General features: G+C 43.2%; 1 protein-coding gene across 4 annotated transcripts in view; it reads left to right on the forward strand.

Moving 5' to 3' along the window:
- The window catches only part of Rbms2 (RNA binding motif single stranded interacting protein 2), a 76,636-nt gene that overhangs the window by 34,623 nt on the left and 24,209 nt on the right, over positions 1–17,804 (forward strand). For all 4 annotated transcript variants that reach the window (XM_063254977.1, XM_063254976.1, XM_063254975.1 and 1 more), the window contains exons 5-11: positions 5,731–5,789; positions 6,575–6,666; positions 7,870–8,027; positions 12,873–12,952; positions 13,061–13,170; positions 13,474–13,520; positions 13,870–13,963. In XM_063254977.1, coding sequence (XP_063111047.1) covers positions 5,731–5,789; positions 6,575–6,666; positions 7,870–8,027; positions 12,873–12,952; positions 13,061–13,170; positions 13,474–13,520; positions 13,870–13,963 — 640 coding nt within the window. The remainder of the gene's footprint in view (positions 1–5,730; positions 5,790–6,574; positions 6,667–7,869; positions 8,028–12,872; positions 12,953–13,060; positions 13,171–13,473; positions 13,521–13,869; positions 13,964–17,804) is intronic.

Here is a 17,804-nt window from a genome sequence, read left to right on the forward strand (position 1 = left end):
AGACCCTATCTCAAAAAGACAAAAAAAAAAAGTCTAGCCCAAACTACATAAGCAAGACCTTATCTAAAAAAAAAAAAAAAAAAAAAAAAAAAAAAAAAAAAAAAAGAAAGAAAGAAAGAAAAGAAAGAAAGAAAAAAGGTGGAAGTGAAGAAAGAGGCTGCCCTCCAGCATTAAACCCACAAAGACCCTTTGACCCTGGAGGTGCAGAGTGACTGTGGAATGACCCCAGTTAGGATTGCTGGGAAAAGGCAGGATGCAGAGATGTCGGACTCAATTTCATTTGCTGGAAAAGCATGCATTTCAAATAATATGTTTGGGAGAATGGTTGAAGAAGACTGAGGGTAAGACAAGGAGATTAATGGGAAACAGGAAAGAATTGAAGGAGGGTAAGAGAATGGTAGAAAGAAGTATTAGGAACTTTTATCATCTTTTATAACTCTTTGTTGAAGTATAGCAAGAGTATAGAAAAGTGCACAGAAGTATACTGAGTACAGGGAATTTTCACAAAGGGAACACAGCCTTGGAGTAGATGCTTATATCTCAATCAAGAAACATCATCAACTCTTCAGAGCTCTGCCTGCCATTGACCAGCAGCTGCCTGAGCAAAGTCACCTGCTGGCTGCTAAACAATAGATTGGAGTGGCCTGTTTGAACTCCATGTAAATATAATCATAAAGGCACATACTTCCTCCCTTTCTTTTCTTTTGAGGATTGATCCCAGGGCATTCGCACCAAGCTACATCCCCAGCCCTTATTTATTTGTTTATTTTTATTTTGAGACAGGGTCTTACTAAACCACTGTTATGTCTGGTGTCTAGATGGCCCCCAAAGCCCCATTTGGTCATGGTGGGGATTTTCAGAGGTGGCTGGATCTGGAGTGTGTGATGCTGGGATCAAGGGAGTGTGATTTCTAAACTGGTCCACTGATTGGTTTGGAATAGTTCTGGGAGTGAATAATGGGAAGGCCCTCCGTGGGCATGGGTGCTACTGGCCCTGAGGGAGAGTAGCCTGGGTAGAATATAAAACAGAGAGGGCTGCTGTGTTGCTTGCTGCTTGCTACTTGGCTGCTGGCTGCCTTCTGCCTGTCCTGCTCTTCCATAGACTGTTTCCCCTCTGCAATGCCCCTCTGCTGTGTGCCACCCTGCCTTGGAGCCAGCTGACTGCACTGAAACCTCTACAGACTGAGGTGAAATAAGCCCTTCCTCCTTTAACTTTGGGTGTTATTTTGTCTCAACAACGAAAAAAAAAAATTTTTTTTTTTTAATTGGTACCAGGGATCGAACTCATGACTGCCTTGCTTGCAAGGCAGGCGCTTATGCTGCTGAGCTAAATCCCCAGCCCCAACGAAAAAATTTTTTTAGCAATAAGAAAAATAACCAAGACAGTTGCCCAGGCTGACCTTGAACTTGCTGTCTTCCTGCCTCAGCCTGGCATAGTGCTGGGATTATAGGTGTGCACCACCATACCCAGTTGCACATACATTTCTATATGTGGCTTCTTTGTTTTCTTTCTCTCTTGCTTTCTTGTTTTCTTTCTTTTTTTATCTGGTTTCCTTTGATAAATAATATGTTTGAGATTGATTCACGTTGTTGCAATGTACCAAAACTTTATTGTTTTATAAATTTCCATCGTATAAATATAACAGTTACTCATTCTACTTTTCCTGGACATTTTTTCCAGTTTGACTTTTATGAATAAATATAAATCATATGCTATGAATTTAACATATGTTAAGTACCTAGGGGCAAAATTGCTGGGTGACAAGATATACAACATGCCCAGTTTTTGTGGATATTACTAAATAAGTGATATTACTAAATCTGAAGTGATTAATTCTAATTCCTAAGGCAAGTTGTGTAAATTCTGGCTGCTTCAAATCCCAGAAGAGAAAAAACAGAACATCTTGCCCCCAAAATGTAGCTGCTTGATGCTTTTTGAGGTGCTCTATAAATCCCTCTCTGAGGTAGTAACTTGGTCAGTGCAGATCACAGGGGTTTCTGCTGGCACTGGCTACAGACTCTATCTCTAAAAGCTGGGTATAAATACCAAACCGGTGTCTACTTTACATGCCAGGCTCCCTTGCTTGGAAGGGTGTAAGTGAAACATAGAACACTGACTATCACTGTTCAGGGAGCTGGAAATACAAGTGTTGTTTCATGGGGGAAAAGAGTGCTGCTATAGCCATTTAGGTCCATCATTTCTACACTTAGGTTCTTGTACTAAACCATGATGTATTTTTAAAAAATCCTCTCATGCTGGCTGTGGGGGACACGCCTGTAATCCCAGTCCTTAGAAGGCTGTGGCTGGACTGCTGTGAGTTCTAGGTCAGCCTGGACTACTTACCAAACTCTGTCTCAAAAAAACCCAAAATGCTATCACAGGAGAAGATAGAGAAGAAACTCAATTTAACTGCACTGTGCTTTTAGACTTTGACTTGGATCTTCTGAACAGCTTCTGGAGGGGTGGGACAGTCAGGGTTAGTTTATGGGTGGGAGAAGGGACCCACAGGGACTGTGGAGAAGCAGCAGAGAGGCGGTGGGCGGAGCCTTTGTAGGAAGGGCGTTCCTCCTGTGCGGAAAGGACTTCCTGCCTTTGTCTCTGTAGTCTTTTCTGGGTTGTCAAGGAAATGAACGGTGCTGGATCCTGAACTCTGGTGGGCCGGAAGGAGGGGTGTGGTCTGGGACTGGAACTCCGGGTTCTCTTGGTGGGGCCCCTTCGTCCAAGGAGGAAGCAGCAGTGACCCAGCTGTTGCCAGCTGCAGTGGAAATTGTGAGCTCAGGCTCTGCTGCTAGACCACAGCAGGCTCCACCCTGGGGCCTTGATAGGGAGAGCGCGTTTGTGTCCTCTGGCCTAGAGTCAGACTTCTCAGTCCCTCCTCTTGCCTAAATTTGGGAAGGAATCCAAGCATGTAGCCCTGAAGGGCTAAGATCACCACATCCATCCTTACCCTCTCTTACTGTGCTTTTCCCCAGCCTCCAGGGCATTGCTTGGTTTATTCTGTCTAATCCTTTGGGTCACGGAAGCTCCACTGAAAATGTCAGTGAGCGGCCGCGGAGTGAAAACAAATCGGTCAATCATTGGGTGCTCTTTAGGGAGAAGAGGACAGATACGGGGGAAAATACTTGTGTGGGGTATTGGCCTCAATTTCAGTCCCTGCCAACTGTTTTCAGTTAGCTGTCATACTTCTGACTTTGTTAGTGGTTTCTCTTTTGCTCTTTAACACTGTCAGCCTGGGAGAAGGGGACTTTCTCTCCTGAGCACCCTTCAAGCTGCCCCAAATCCCTCATGCTTCCTACTCGAGCTGTGGGGCCCTGCAACACTGCCTGCCTCCAAAGCAGAATGCTCAGAAAGCTGAAAAGTGTTTCGCTCATACAAATACAGAGTGAATAAACATGTATCAGAGATGCATTTAACTTACTAATGGAAGCAAGATGGAAGAAAATGGGTTCAAAGAGTGTTTAGGAATTGTTTGTTGGTACTGAAGAAATAGTGTTGGAATAGTATTGCTGGGTTAGATACAAAACTGGTTCATATCCTGCAAGATAATAAAAGCAGTAGCCTTTAGGATTATCTTTTGGTTTTTTCTTTCATTTTCTTTTCTTTTCTTTCATTTACCTATTTATTTATTTATTAGTGATTCTGGGACTTGAATCCAAGGCCTTGTGCACTGAGCTGTAACCTGCCCCTTAAAAAAAGTTTCATATTTATTTATTATTTTTTTGTTTTGTTTTGGTCTTTTTCGTTTTTATCGGTACCAGGGATTGAACTCACAACTGCCTGCTTTCAAGGCAGACGCTTATACCGCTGAGCTAAATCCCCAGCCCTTATTTATTATTTTTGTGGTCTTGGAAATTGCACTCAGAGCCTTCACTCCCCAGCCCCCCCCCCCCTTTTTTTTTTGAGATAAGGTCTTGCTAAGTCACTGAGTTGCCCAGACTGGGCTGAAACTTGTGATCCTCCTGCCTCAGTCTTCAATAGGAAGTATAGAAGTGTATTATATTAGTCAGGGAGCATAGGTTACCAAACCATGGCCTTTTTAATATTCCTGTTCCACCTGGTGGTGTTCCTATCCTATCTCGAAGAAATCACATTTTAACAATGAAAATACAGGGTCCGGAGATTTAGCTTAGCGGCATAAGCACCTGCCTTGCAAGCCTGTGGTCGTGAGTTCGATCCCAGGTACCGATTAAAAAAAAAAAAAATCTAAAACAGTGAAAATGCAAAGTTTTAGACTATGGTTAGGTGGGCCCAGCATGGTGGCGCATGCCTATAATCCCAGTATTCAAGAGGCAAAAGCAGAAGAATCACTAAAAATTCAAGGTCATCTTGGCCTTATGTGAGTTAGTGAGACCTTGCCTCTACCCCACCCCCCAAAAAGGAATATGATAAGGCAGGGGAGTGAGCCATTTGCAGTAGGTTAAAGTTGAAGACCCTTGAATATTGTCACAGTAATGATAGTTGGATTTTTTAGGTGGTTACCATTTGATAAACATTAGTACCTTGTATTCAATTCATTTTTTTTTTATCGGTACCCGGGATTGAATTCACGATCGCCTGCTTGCAAGGCAGGTGCTTATGCTGCTGAGCTAAATCCCCAGCCCCCATCAATTCATTTTATATTCCCAGTAATCCATTTATTTGTGTTTATTTATTAATTTATTTGGATTTTTTTTTTTTTTGTCTTTTTCTTTTTTATTGGTACCGGGGATCGAACTCACGACTGCCTGCTTGCGAAGCAGGCGCTTATGCTCCAGCCCCAATTTATTTGGATTTTTGAGACAGGATCTCACTGTGCAGTTCAGGCTGGCCTTAAACTTACTGGGTAGCCTAGGCTGGCCTTGAACTTGCAGCAACCCTCCTGCCTCAACCTCTCAAGCACTGGTATTACAGGTGTGCTCCACCTTACCTGGCCAGAACTAGAATTTGAACCAAAGGAGTTCAGCTGAGTTTGACTTTTCAGTAGAGCATCAGTAGGAGAATGAGAATGGGGCAGCAAAGAAAGAAATGTCCGTAGATTTTGAGGAGGAATGGTGTTTGTACAAAAGCAAATAAGTAATGTCAAGGGTTATTTTTAGCGTCTGAGAATGCCAGCCAGAGCTCTGCCCTTACACACTCTGTAGTGTGGCCAGGGCCAAGCTTTGTCCAAAAAGTCCTCACTTTCTAGTGGATGCCTAAGTCCTAGTGGAAGAGATGAATGTATTGGTGCTCCAAGCGCATAGTCTCTTCACCCCCTGTTGTTTCCTTTGTGGGAACAGCCTTATAACAGGCTTCTATTTAGGGTGACTTTTCCTTGGACTGATGATTGAACTCAGGGCCTTACCACTGAGCCCTCCACAGTCCACACTCTGTGACAGGATCTCACTAAGTTGCCCAGGCTGGGCTCAAATTTGCACTCCTACTGCTTCAGCCTCCAGGAGTCCAGAGATTATAGGTGTGTGCCACCATGCCTGGTTCTGGTGACATAATTTTTTTCTCTTTCTTTTTATGAATTTGAGGAGGAAAAATGATCCTATGGGGCCCAGAGGGAGGCATGGGATTCACTGTCTGTGTCTTAGTCTTTTTTTTTTGTCTTTTTCATTTTTATCGGTACCGGGAATCGAACTCACGACCGCCTGCTTGCAAGGCAGGTGCTTATGCCGCTGAGCTAAATCCCCAGCCCCTGTGTCTTAGTCTTTATCTTGTTCTTGCTCCTGGCCCCAGATCATCGTCTTGCATTTTCCTTTCCCTTAGATATGGCAAGATTGTCTCCACTAAGGCCATACTGGACAAGACCACAAATAAATGCAAAGGTGAGAGAAGAGCTGTCCCAGGTGGTGGAGAGAGCAGGGGAGCAGCCATCTGGCTCTGCCTTTTGCTGCTGGCAGTCTTCAGTGCTCTGCTAGGGAGCAGGCTCTGAGGTTTGGGCCTGAAAGCCCAGTGGGTACTGAGATTCCCTGGTGTCAGACAGCTTGAGCTGAAAGTGCTGTTTGAGGTCAGAAGGTGAGAAGACTACAGAGTTCCCTGGAGTCCCCTGGGCTCACTTTGGATGTTATTTACTTGGAGGGGGTGGTAGAGGTAGGTAAGTGAGGTTGTTTCTGTTTTGCAAAGCAAGGTAATTTTCTTTTGGCAGAGATGGCAAGGAACTCAGGTGTTATTTTCCAACAATGAACAGTTGGGGGCATTAGAGCAGTTTGAAGTGGAGCTGGAGAGATGGGAGGAGGAGAGAGGGCTGCAGGTCGGGAAGGGAAGGGTGTCAGCCTTGGGAAGTGTCTACAGAAGAGGGCAGGGAGTTCCTTCAGACGTGTGTGTGCTGGAGGCTGTGGATTATCGGAAAGGCTAGTTCCCGAAGCCTAGGTTTTCAAGGGGATGGGAGCAAGGTAGGTACACAAAGACCTTGCCTTGACACTGTTGGCCCTAAGTAGACCCAGCCTCCGGGTTTGAGGAGTGTGAGGAGAACCACCTGAAACCTCTTAATTTCTCTTTCTCCCTGAAACTTCCCTTACATGGATCATAAATCTTCCCCTGTCTCCTGCAAAGCCTGAGCCTCCTACCTCTCTCACACCTCACCTCCCATAATGCTGTTTCCCTGTTCCAGGCTATGGCTTTGTGGACTTTGACAGCCCTTCAGCAGCACAGAAGGCTGTAACAGCACTGAAAGCCAGTGGTGTGCAGGCACAGATGGCAAAGGTAAGGACACTGTCTCATGACTGCTTCTCTGAGAGGTAGTGTTTAGCTTCTCAGTCCCTGTCCTGAGGTTCTCAGGGCTCTTTGGAGGCTGTGTGACCCTGAGCCAGGGCCAAGACTTTCTCAGCGCCTCCCTACTCTGGCCACACTCAGTCCAGCCAGTATCCCCTGTGCCTCCCAGACTGTGGGAGGGCGACCCTGGCTGGTGGCTTTTTCTGTTGTGCTCCTGCCTGCTGCTGGCAGGAGAGGGCCTCTTGCAGCACTGCTGCCTCGATGGCTCCACCCCAGCCCCACTTCCCTACCAGAAAGGCTGTGATAGTTTTGCAACATTCTTTGAGAAGCCAGTTGTGCAACTCAGAGGTTCAGAACAGTGTTCTCTGCTTCCCAGCACTGGTCCCTGTAGAGGCAGGGAGTGGGCCTCGGAGGGGAGGAAACCACAGCAAGGAAGGAAAATGGCTGTCCTTCTCAGAGCTGCCTCCGCTGTTACTTATTTATGTATTTATTGTGTCCAGCCTACTTGAAAACTAGAAGGTTTTCTGCACTTCTCTTAGGTCTTGCCTTTTGAAGCCATCATGAATGTTTAGAGAACTGATGAGGCAGGCCAGCCAGCCACCCATTTTTGTAAGGATTTAAGAAAAAGGAAATCCTACAAGGAAAGGCAGAGTGGGGTTAGGCTGCTGGTGACCACTGTCTAAAGCAGTGTGGCTGCATAAATCCCATGCGTGCAGCCTGGGGTGGGAGGGGGCACTGTCCTGTTCCTCCTGCAGTGAGGCCTTGTGGTGACCCAGTGAGCTACTCTGGCCCTTTGGATCCCCTCCCTTCTTGCTTTCCTTCCTTCCTCCCGGAACAACAACTTCCTACTCAGAAGTTGGTGCTGTGGCCAGAAAGGGCATGTGGAGTCCTCCAAGCTGTCCCTGAGAGTGGGGCCAGGGCAGCTTCTGGGGAGGCCATTCTGCCTGGCTCTCAGCTGGACTCTACGAATGACTTGCGTGCAGTTTGCACAGCATGAGAAACAAGTGACACTCTGCCTCCTCCCTGACTCAGTATACAACCCACAGCAGTGGCCTGGGCATGAAGGGAAGTTAAGATGCTGTGTGCTTGTGGGCCCTTCCTTGGTCTCTTCTGAAATGTCATTTTGTAGCTGAGAGGCAGGAGTGGGAAGGGGGCAAGAGATGTGAGCCTCCTTGCTCATTTTTCTTTTCATAGCAACAAGAACAGGACCCTACAAATTTATATATCTCAAACCTCCCACTGTCCATGGATGAGCAAGAACTGGAGGGGATGCTGAAGCCCTTTGGCCAGGTTATCTCCACTCGGATCCTTCGAGATACCAATGGGACCAGCAGAGGAGTTGGCTTTGCAAGGTGAGGGATGGTAAGAGTGAAAAGTGCTGGGGTTAATAAAAAATCTCACTAAGGAAGCCACCAAAGACATCTATGTCCTTCTACTTCTGTGCCCCCTGCTAGGGTGGCATGTGCCTGTAATCCTGGCCCTATGGGAAGCTGAAGCAGGAGCATTGCAAGTTTGAACCCACCCTGGGCAAATAGCAACTTCACAAAATCATCCCTTAAGATAAAAAATAAGAGAAGGGACTAAAAATATAGCTGAGTGCAAAGGCCCTGAGTTCAGCCCTTGGTACTACAAAAGCAAAACTTGATCAAAATTGATTGAGCTGGGGATTTAGTTCAGCAGCACAATGCCTGCCTGGCAAATATGAGGCCCTGAATTTGATTCCTGGTACCAAAAAAAAAAAAAAAATTTACTCTATTTTACATTTTATTGGCAATTCTCCTGCCTCAGCCTCCCAAGTGTTAGGATTACAGATATGTGCGTCCATGCCCAGCTCAACACTACATTAATCCTTTTTTTTTTTTTTTTTTGTCTTTTTCCTTTTTATCGGTAGCGGGATCGCACTCACGACTGCCTGCTTGCAAGGCAGGCGCTTATGCCGCTGAGCTAAATCCCCAGCCCCTACATTATTACTTTTGCAGGCTCAAACCAGGAGCTTCACACAAGGTGGGCAAACGCTGCACCACTGGTCTGCATATACTCCAGTTCCAGCCCCCAAATCTTTATCTTTTCACCAATACTTGCCTTTGTCCTTTGATCCAGACCCAACCAACACAAAATAATTTATATATCTTTATACCTGAGGGTTTCTCATCCATTTATCTCATTTAATCTTTATAATAACCCTGTAAATATTCATTATTCACTGAATAAAATATTATTTTACAAACAAGAAAGGGAATTCCAGCTTGTGGTACCTGTTGTAATCCCAGCTACTAGAGAGGCTAAGGCAGGAAGATCACAAATTCAAACCTAGCTTAGGCAATGTAGTGAGACCTTGTCTCAAATCAAAAGGGCTGGGGATGGAGCCCACAGGGAGTGTTTGTCTAACATGCAGGAGGCTGTGAGTTACTTGACAGGAGATTCTGTTTTTGTTTTTTGTTTTTTTTTAACTTGAAAACTACTGGATTGTAATCTGAAGCTCTGTTTTTGTTTTACAATATTTTATCTGGTTCATGAATGCTGTCTCAGCCTGAGTGTTTTTGGCTTTGGGAATAAAGATTAGTCCTCTGCTGTAGTGGGCTTAATCTGGGTAGCACCACCTGCTGGCAACCCCAGACATAACCAAGGGAAGTTACTAGGCTTGTGGTCTTTTTTTTTTTTTTTTTTTTGTACTGGGAAATGAACCCAAGGCCTCACACATTCCATGAGCTATGTTCCTTGACCTTTTAAATTTCGTTTTGAGCTATGTATGGTAGTGCACAGCTGTAATCCCAGAACTTGGGAGGCTGAGGCAGGAGGATTACCATGAGTCCGAGGCCAGCCTGGGCTAGATATGTGAGTTCAAGGCCAGCCTGCACTACATAGGGAAACCCTGTCCAGGGGAGGGGAAAAAAATATATATGTATAATTTATATATATTTATATTATATATATATATATATTTTTTTTTTTCCAATTTTGAGGCAGAATATTGTTTTGTTTTTGGTTTTGTTTTCTGGTAACTCAGTTGAACTCAGGACCTTGTTTGCCAGGCAGGCACTGTGCCACTAAGCTATATCCCCAGCTCAGAGGCAGAATATTATTGAGTTGCTAGGCTGACCTCAAACTTGTGATCCTCCTGATCCAGCTTTCTGAGTAGCTGGGATGACAGATGTGTTGCTACCACACTTAGTGGTCATCACATTTGGGGTCTGAACTCTGTGACTTCACACATCCCAGTCCTTTGATTATATTTTTGAGGCAGAGTCTTCCTAAATTGTCCGTGCTGGGCTCAAACTTGCAGTCCTCCTGCCTCAGCTCCCAAAATGCTAGGATTACAGGCTTGTGCCACCACACTCAACTTTAAATATCATTCCATAAACAAAAGTGTCCATTTAAAATTGTATGGATCACTTCTTTTTTAATAGTCATACATCTCGTTGTTATTCCAGTATTACTCATCTTTTTGATCTGTGTTTGCATTCTCTACAGAATTCTGTTGTAGTGTAACATATTTTTAGTTCTGAAAATCTCCATATGGATCATCTTGTTATATTTCTCTCCAACACAAGTAAGTTTTAAGCTAAAATTTTTTCCCCCCATGGCCATTACACTATGTCTATTGACCCATAAGAGAATAATCTTTTTAATTATTAGTTTAAATGTTATTCATACAAAATTATTTTATGTAAAGTAAATTTTATTGGAAATGCTAAAGTTCTGTTTAGTTTTTTTTTTTTTAGGTTTTTAAAATTAAAGTCAAGCAACTGTCAATAAATATCATTTAGGTGAGGCATGGTGGCACAAGCCTGTAATCCTAGCACTTAAGCTGAGGCAGGAAGATCACCATGAGTTCAAGGTGAGCCTGGGCTGCATATTGAGTTCAAGGCCAGCCTGAATTACATACTGTCTCACAAACAAAAAAGTAATAAATAAATGTAATTTATCACTATAACAGGACAGAGTTTAATATGAGTTTTGTTCCTGGTTTTTGTTTTCATCATGTTCACATAGATAAACAGATAAGGATAGGAGCTGTGTTAGAATGGAAATTCTTTGAATTCCTTCTGAATTATATACCAAGGTGATCTATCATCAAAATTATTATTTTTGTTTGTTTGAGACAGAGTCTTGCTACATAGTTAAACTGGTCTTGAGCTCACTATGTAGCACAGATTGACCTCAAACTCATGATGCTTTTCCTGCCTCAGAAGTGCTGAGATTACAGGCATGTACCTCAAAATTAATCTTTTTTTTTTTTTTTAAATCAGTACCAGCGATGGAACTCACGACCGCCTGCTTGCAAGGCAGGTACTTATGCCACTGAGCTAAATCCCCAGCCCCATCAAAATTAATCTGGAAAAATCATCATCATTTGCAGAAGTTGTCAGCTTTATTAGAAGCAAATAACTGGAAATCACTTACAAAAGGGGTTTTAATTCCAATTTTCAATACCTGTTTAGTTTTAGTTAAGAAGTAAATTGAGAGAAGGCTGGGTATGGTGGTGTATGCCTGTAATGTCAGACTTCAGGAAGCTGAGGCAGGAGGATCCCTTGAGTTCAAGGCCAGCATGAACTACATAGTGAGACTCTGTCTCGAAATGAATAAAGAAATGAATGAATAAATGTTCTATTTGAGGCCTTTTGAAAGTTGCCTTCTGCCGAGGAGTGGTTTTCATGTTACTGACATACAGTATATACTAGAGTTTAATTTACATATGGAAGTAGATAAAAGAAGTTTCCATACATTATACAATATATAAGGCCCTCTTAATTGCTTTGTTTTTTCTTCTTCTGGTACTGGGGATTGAACTGACATGCTAGGTAAGCCCTCTACCGCTAAACTACATCTTCAGCCTCTTAACTATCTGCCTAACTATGAGATGGATGATTGCTAATTTCTCTAGGCTGGCCTTAAATTTGTTTTCTATTTTTTATGTTTTTGTTTTCTTTTTTTTGTCTTTTTCATTTTTATCGGTACCAGGGATTGAACTCACGACGCCTGCTTGCAAGGCAGGTGCTTATGCCTCTGAGCTAAATCCCCAGCCCCTATGTTTTTGTTTTCTTTTGTTTTTTTGATACCAGGGATCATACTTGCCAGGCAGGTGCTTGTGCCGCTGAGCTAAATCCCTGGCCCTTCTTTTCTTTTTTTGAGTCAGGGCTTCACTATGCAATTCAAGCTGGCCTTGAGATCACTTTATAGCCCAGGCTGGTCTTGAACTTGCAATGATCCTCCTATCTCAGCCTCCAGGAGTGCTGGAATTACAGACATGAGCCACCACACCTAGTGTAAATTTTTAAGAGTACAAGTAAGCACCTAATGTATTATATTTTTAATTGTTGTTATTTCTGCTTATTCCAAACCTGAATGAGCCCTTTTACTTTTTTAGGCTCTTATCATAGTTTTTGAGACAGGGTCTCCCTATATAGTCCAAACTGACCTTGAACTCAACTGTGTAGCCCTGGCTGATCTCAAACTCATGGCAGTCTTCCTGCCTCAGCCTCCTGAGTGCTGGGATTGTAGACATGCATGTTCTTACAATTTTTAGAACACATTTATATGCATTACTCATTTAGTCTGTACAACACTGGATAGATGGATGTTATCTCTAAAACAAATGAAGAATGAGTGGGCATAGTATCTCATATCCGTAATCCCAACACTCCAGAGGTTAAGACGGCGACTTCCCTGAGTGGGAGGCCAGCCAGGACTTCATAGTTAGTTCAATGCCAGCCTGAACTGCATAGTAAGACCTGTTTCAAAAAAACCAATGATTTTGCTATACCTAATTGAATGGGCAACTATTGTGACGATAACATGATATAGCATAGTACCTATTACTGTTATGCCGGTATCCTGCTCTGAAGTTCTGTACTAATTTCACTGCATTGTTCTGTCTTGCTTTGTTGTATTTTACTATCTTAAAAAATAAAAACAACCCACCAAACCAAACAAACAAAACCAATGAGGAATGAGTCCAGAAGGTGTTTACTATTGACAGCGCTCCAGGTAGTGCGACCTGGCACTGGTATTGAGATCTTGTGATTCTTGCTACTCTTGTGCCAACAAAAATCTTTAACTCAGTCGTTTCAACATTGCTTTTTCACTTTAGATCATAAGCTTTTGCAGGCCAGGAACACTTGTGGAATATCTGTAGGGCCTTCTCTTTGTACAGATCCTGAGGGAAGCCAGAGCCTAACCGGTCTTGTGCCCCTTAGGATGGAGTCCACAGAGAAGTGCGAAGCCATCATCACCCAATTTAATGGGAAATACATTAAAACGCCCCCCGGGGTACCAGGTGAGGCATTGGTGGGGCCCAGAACGGGGTGGGGGTGGGGGTGCGGTGAAGACTGGAGCTTTGTGTGAGCGCTGCGTCAGGTGGGCTCCCCTCTGTCTTTTCTGCCAGCCCCATCCGATCCCTTGCTCTGCAAATTTGCTGATGGTGGGCCAAAGAAACGACAGAACCAAGGAAAGTTTGTGCAGAACGGACGTGCCTGGCCGAGGAACGGAGACATGGTAAGAGGACCTCTGCAGGAACAGGAGTACGGAAGAAACTGGCGCAGTGGAAGTGACTACAGGCTCCTTATCCCAGCTCAGTTGGCTGCTGCGCAGGCAGGCGGAGCCCGGAGCCGAGATGCCGCTGCCTGACCATCTTCAGTGAGGGCAGCCTGCACAGCCGGGAAGCTCTGCAGCAGCTGCCCTGGGACTTGGCCAAACTTTAATCATGGAACTAAATACACACCCAGCTTTGCCCTTCTGGGCTTGCTTCTGTCCTCACCCTAGAGCTTGCATTGTGAACGCTGTGTTCTTTGTTTACAGGGTGGTATGGCCTTAACGTATGACCCCGCCTCAGCTCTTCAGAATGGGTAAGGATGTTTCATAGAATTAGGGCACCGGAAATGACAGCAGCCCATGTCCAGGGACTTGGATGTTTCATCTCAATTTTGGGAGGAAAGAGGGGAGGTGTGTTTGAGATCAGGTCTTGCTACGTGATTTAGGCTGGCCTTGAACTCACTTTATCTCCCAGGCTGGCCTCAAACTCTCAGGGATCCTCGTGTCTCAGCCTCCCTAGTGCTGGGATTATAGGCATGTGCCACCACTCCTGCCTCATCTTAATTTTTAAATCGAGTTGGTGGGACACTTACGGTGCTTTTAGCAGTAGAGACCATGACTTTGTGATCTCCTGTGACACCTGAATAAAGTTCCCCTCTACAGGTTCTATCCAGCCCCTTATAACATCACCTCCAGCAGGGTGCTTGCCCAGTCTGCACTCTCCCCTTACCTTCCATCTCCAGTGTCTTCATATCAGGTATGTTCACACTCAGAAGGGCGTGTGGTGCTTTCCCCTACCGCATGTTTGTTTTTTATTTATGTATTTACCACGAACTCAAAGCAGTCCTCCTGCCTTAGCCTACTGAGTGCTGGGGTTACAGGCGTGTACCACCACACCTGGTTTAGCATAATTTTCTTTTACTTCTCTGTAGATGTACTGAATTAGCAACCCTGAGGGTAAGGCTTTTAAGAAGCCCTCCAAATGATTCTACCACAGCTAGTGTTAAGCTCTAATTCTGTTAACAGTTGCATTGAATTCCATGCCAGAATTCTTCAGCTGTATCCCACTGAAGGCTGTTCACTTAGATTTTGTTTTTTTTTGCTACAAATAGTGTGAATGCTTTCACTTCTGGAAGCTAGAGTCTCAAGAGTAGGTTTCCTGGGTTGAGTAGTATATAGAGATTCAGGTTTACAGATATTGCCAGATTGCTTTCTGCAGAAGTTGTATTGGTTTACATTTCCCCCAGTGGTATGTGAATGCCTTTTCCCTCTAGCCTTTGATGTCTTTGCTTTTCAAAAATTTTCCTGTCTTAATGACTGTGAAGCACACTGTGTATTTCTCTGAATATGGGTGAAATTTTTGCTTGTCATATTTTGATTACCCTTGTCTGATTGCTGTTTGTGTGCTGTGTTCATTTTGCTACTTGATTATCTGTCCTTTTCCCATCAACTTGTACAAATTCTTCATGTAAGTATCAATCGTCTGAAGAACAGCTAATTAAATTGTTTTTTTCCCCAGACTTATCGTTTGTGGACTTTGTGGTCCTACGACTTCAGTGTTAGGATCACTTGGATGGTTTGGTAACACTAGGTTGTGTGTGGGGAGCACAGTTCCGTGGGTCAGCACTCACCTGCAGGTGAGAGCCCTGGGTTCAGTCTCCCAAGGACCCACCTGAACCCAGCTTGCTGGGTACTGCGCCCAGAGCTTCGCATTCAGCAAGTCCAGGGTGGAAGGCAAGCATGCTTTGCTTGTTTGCCCATCGCTTGCTCACTCTTTCTTTCTTTCTCTTCCTTCCTTTCTTCCTTCCATCTTTCCTTCCTTCTTCTCTTTCTCCTTCCCCCATTTCTTTCTTCTTTTTACACTTAAGTGTGATATCATCAGGAATTTATTTTTGTATATGGCATAAGATAAAAGTCCTGTTATAGCCTGGGGATTTAGCTCAGTGGCATAAGTGCCTGCCTAGCAAATGTGAAGTCCTGAGTTTGATCCCAGTACCAAAAAGAAAGAAAGAAAGAAAGAAAGTATTTTAAAAATCCTGTTATATTTTCTTTTTTTGGAGGCAGGGTTTCACTGTGTAGTGCAGGCTGGCCTTGAACTCACTTATATAGCCCAGGCTGGCCTCAAACTCACAGTGAGCTGGGATTATAGGCGTGTGCCACCATGCCAAGCTTCTTTATTATGATTTCTGCCAGAATGTTAATGAGTTAGTCTAGCATCTTTTTTTTTTTTTTTTTTTTTGGTCTTTTTGAGGCAAGGTTTCATTATTCAGTTCAGACTGGCCTCAAACTCACAGCATTCCTCCTGCCTCAGCCTCCTGAATGCTGGGATTACAGGCAGCATGTTAGTACATTGTACCATATTAGTACATTGTACTAACAACTTTTAATTAGGAGGGCAATTCAAAAGCTGTAAAAGAAAAAGACATTTAACTACATATAAGGAGAAAAGAAAGGAGGGAAGAGTTAAAAAAAAAAAAAAAAAGTGAGGGGCTGGGGATTTAGCTCAGTGGCACAAATAAGCACCTGCCTGGCAAGTACGAGGTTGTGAGTTTGATCCCTACCAAAAAAAAAAAAAAAAAAGGAAAACTTGGAAACAACATGTGATACATATGATAATCTTTGTCATGGGGATTTGTACCTGTACATGACATATCTTCTTTTTTCCCATTCCCCTTTCCTCTCTTCAATCCTTCTTTCCCTCCTTATTTATAGGAACATTGTTTCCATTTTTTCTTGTTTTATTTTTTTCTTGTTCCTTCTTTTCTCTCCAACCCCTTGTTCCCTTTCTCATTTGAACATTTTCTTTCTGTTTCCCAGTTTCCTAGTTGCTATTATACATTTTTCCCCATATTTACACTTTTGGATTCTTATACCAGAGAAACAATGCAGTATTTACATGTGTCTGCTTTCTTTCACTTCAGTGTATGGTCTCAAGGTGCATCCATTTAGCAAGAAATGTCTCATTTATCCTTCTTTATAGCTGGGTAGTACTCTATTAAAAACCACATCTTTTTTATCCATTCCTCAGTGCTATTCCTTGTAGCTATTACAAACTGTGCTGCTATAAACATAGGTGTGCCTATATTACTGAGGTGTGATACTTTTAATTCTTTTGAGAAGATACCAAGAAAGGGAATAGCTGTGTCAAATAGAACCTCTAGTCTTAGTTTTTTGAGGACTCTCCACACTGATTTCCACAGTGGTCGCACCAGTCTACACTCCTGCCAACAAAGGAAAAGGGTCCCTTTTCCCCTACAGCCACACCGGCACTTGTTATTAGTTGATTTCTTGATAATAGTCATTCTTTATGGGGTGATATGGAATGTCCTTGTTTTAATTTGCATCTCCCAAATGACCAATGATGTTGAAGCTTTTTTCATATATTTTTTTGCCATTTCTACTTTTCATATGAGGAGTATCTATTCATTTCAGATGCCCATTTTTGGACTGAGTCTTTAAATTTGAGAGGTGTGATCTTTTGGAGTTTTTTAAATATATTCTAAATAGTAGTCCTTTGTCTGAGGAAAAACTGGTAAATTTTTTTCTTATACCGTGGGTGTTTCTTCACTCTGTTGGAGTTTCTTTTGCTACATAAAAGCTTTTTAATAAGATGATATCCAAATTGTTGATTCTTAAGATAGTTCCATTGTGATTGGGCTTTTGTTCATAAAGTCTTCAGTTACACCAGTGTCTTCAAGGGATCTACCTGTTCTGTCTTCCAGCAGATTTATTGTTTCATCTTAATATTTAGATCTTTGGCTGGGTGTAGTGATGTATGTCTGTAGTCCCAGTACGCGGGAGGCTAAGGCAGGAGGATTGCCACAAATTTGAGACCAGCCTGAGCTACATAGTGAGTTCAAGGCCAGCCTGAACTGCATAGCAAAAACTCTGTCCCAAAAAGACCAAAAAAAAATTTTTTTTTAGAACTTTAATAAATTTCAATTTTAGTTTAGTGCGTGGTGAGAGATCTGGGTCTAGGTTTAATCTTCAGCATGTGGAAAGCCAGTTTTCCCAGCACCATTCATTAATGAGGCTTTCTTCCAGTGGATTTGTTTGGTTCCTTTGTCAAACATAAGGTGGCTGAGTGTGTTTGAAATTTTCTGCATCTTCTATTCTGTTCCACTGACCCTCGGGTCTGTTTTTTTGCCCAGGCAATTTCTTTCTTTCTTTTTTTTTTTAATCAGTACCAGGGATCGAACTCATGACCACGCGCTTGCAAGGCAGGTGCTTGTGCTGCTGAGCTAAATCCCCAGCCCTTCCCAGGCAATTTCTGTCTCAATAGATTTGCCTGTTTTGGATACTTTATACACATGAACTCTACTCTTTTTTTTTTTTTTTTTAACTTTTTATCGGTACCAGGGATCGAACTCATGACCGCCTGCTTGCAAGGCAGGTGCTTATGCCGCTGAGCTAAATCTCCAGCCCCTACAAATAAACTCTAAAATATATGGTCTTTGTGTTTGGCTTTTTTTACTGAGCATATTTTCAGTTCATTCACATTATAGTGTACACTGGTATTTCATTCTTTTCTGTGGCTGCCTCTACCTATTGGCCTATTGTAAGTAATATTGTTTTGAACATGCAAGTTTTTATGTGGA

This window comes from Cavia porcellus, unplaced genomic scaffold (assembly GCF_034190915.1).
Source record: "Cavia porcellus strain 051 isolate PalLab524CR breed Dunkin Hartley unplaced genomic scaffold, mCavPor4.1 scaffold_8, whole genome shotgun sequence".
NCBI classification, from domain to species: domain Eukaryota; kingdom Metazoa; phylum Chordata; class Mammalia; order Rodentia; family Caviidae; genus Cavia; species Cavia porcellus.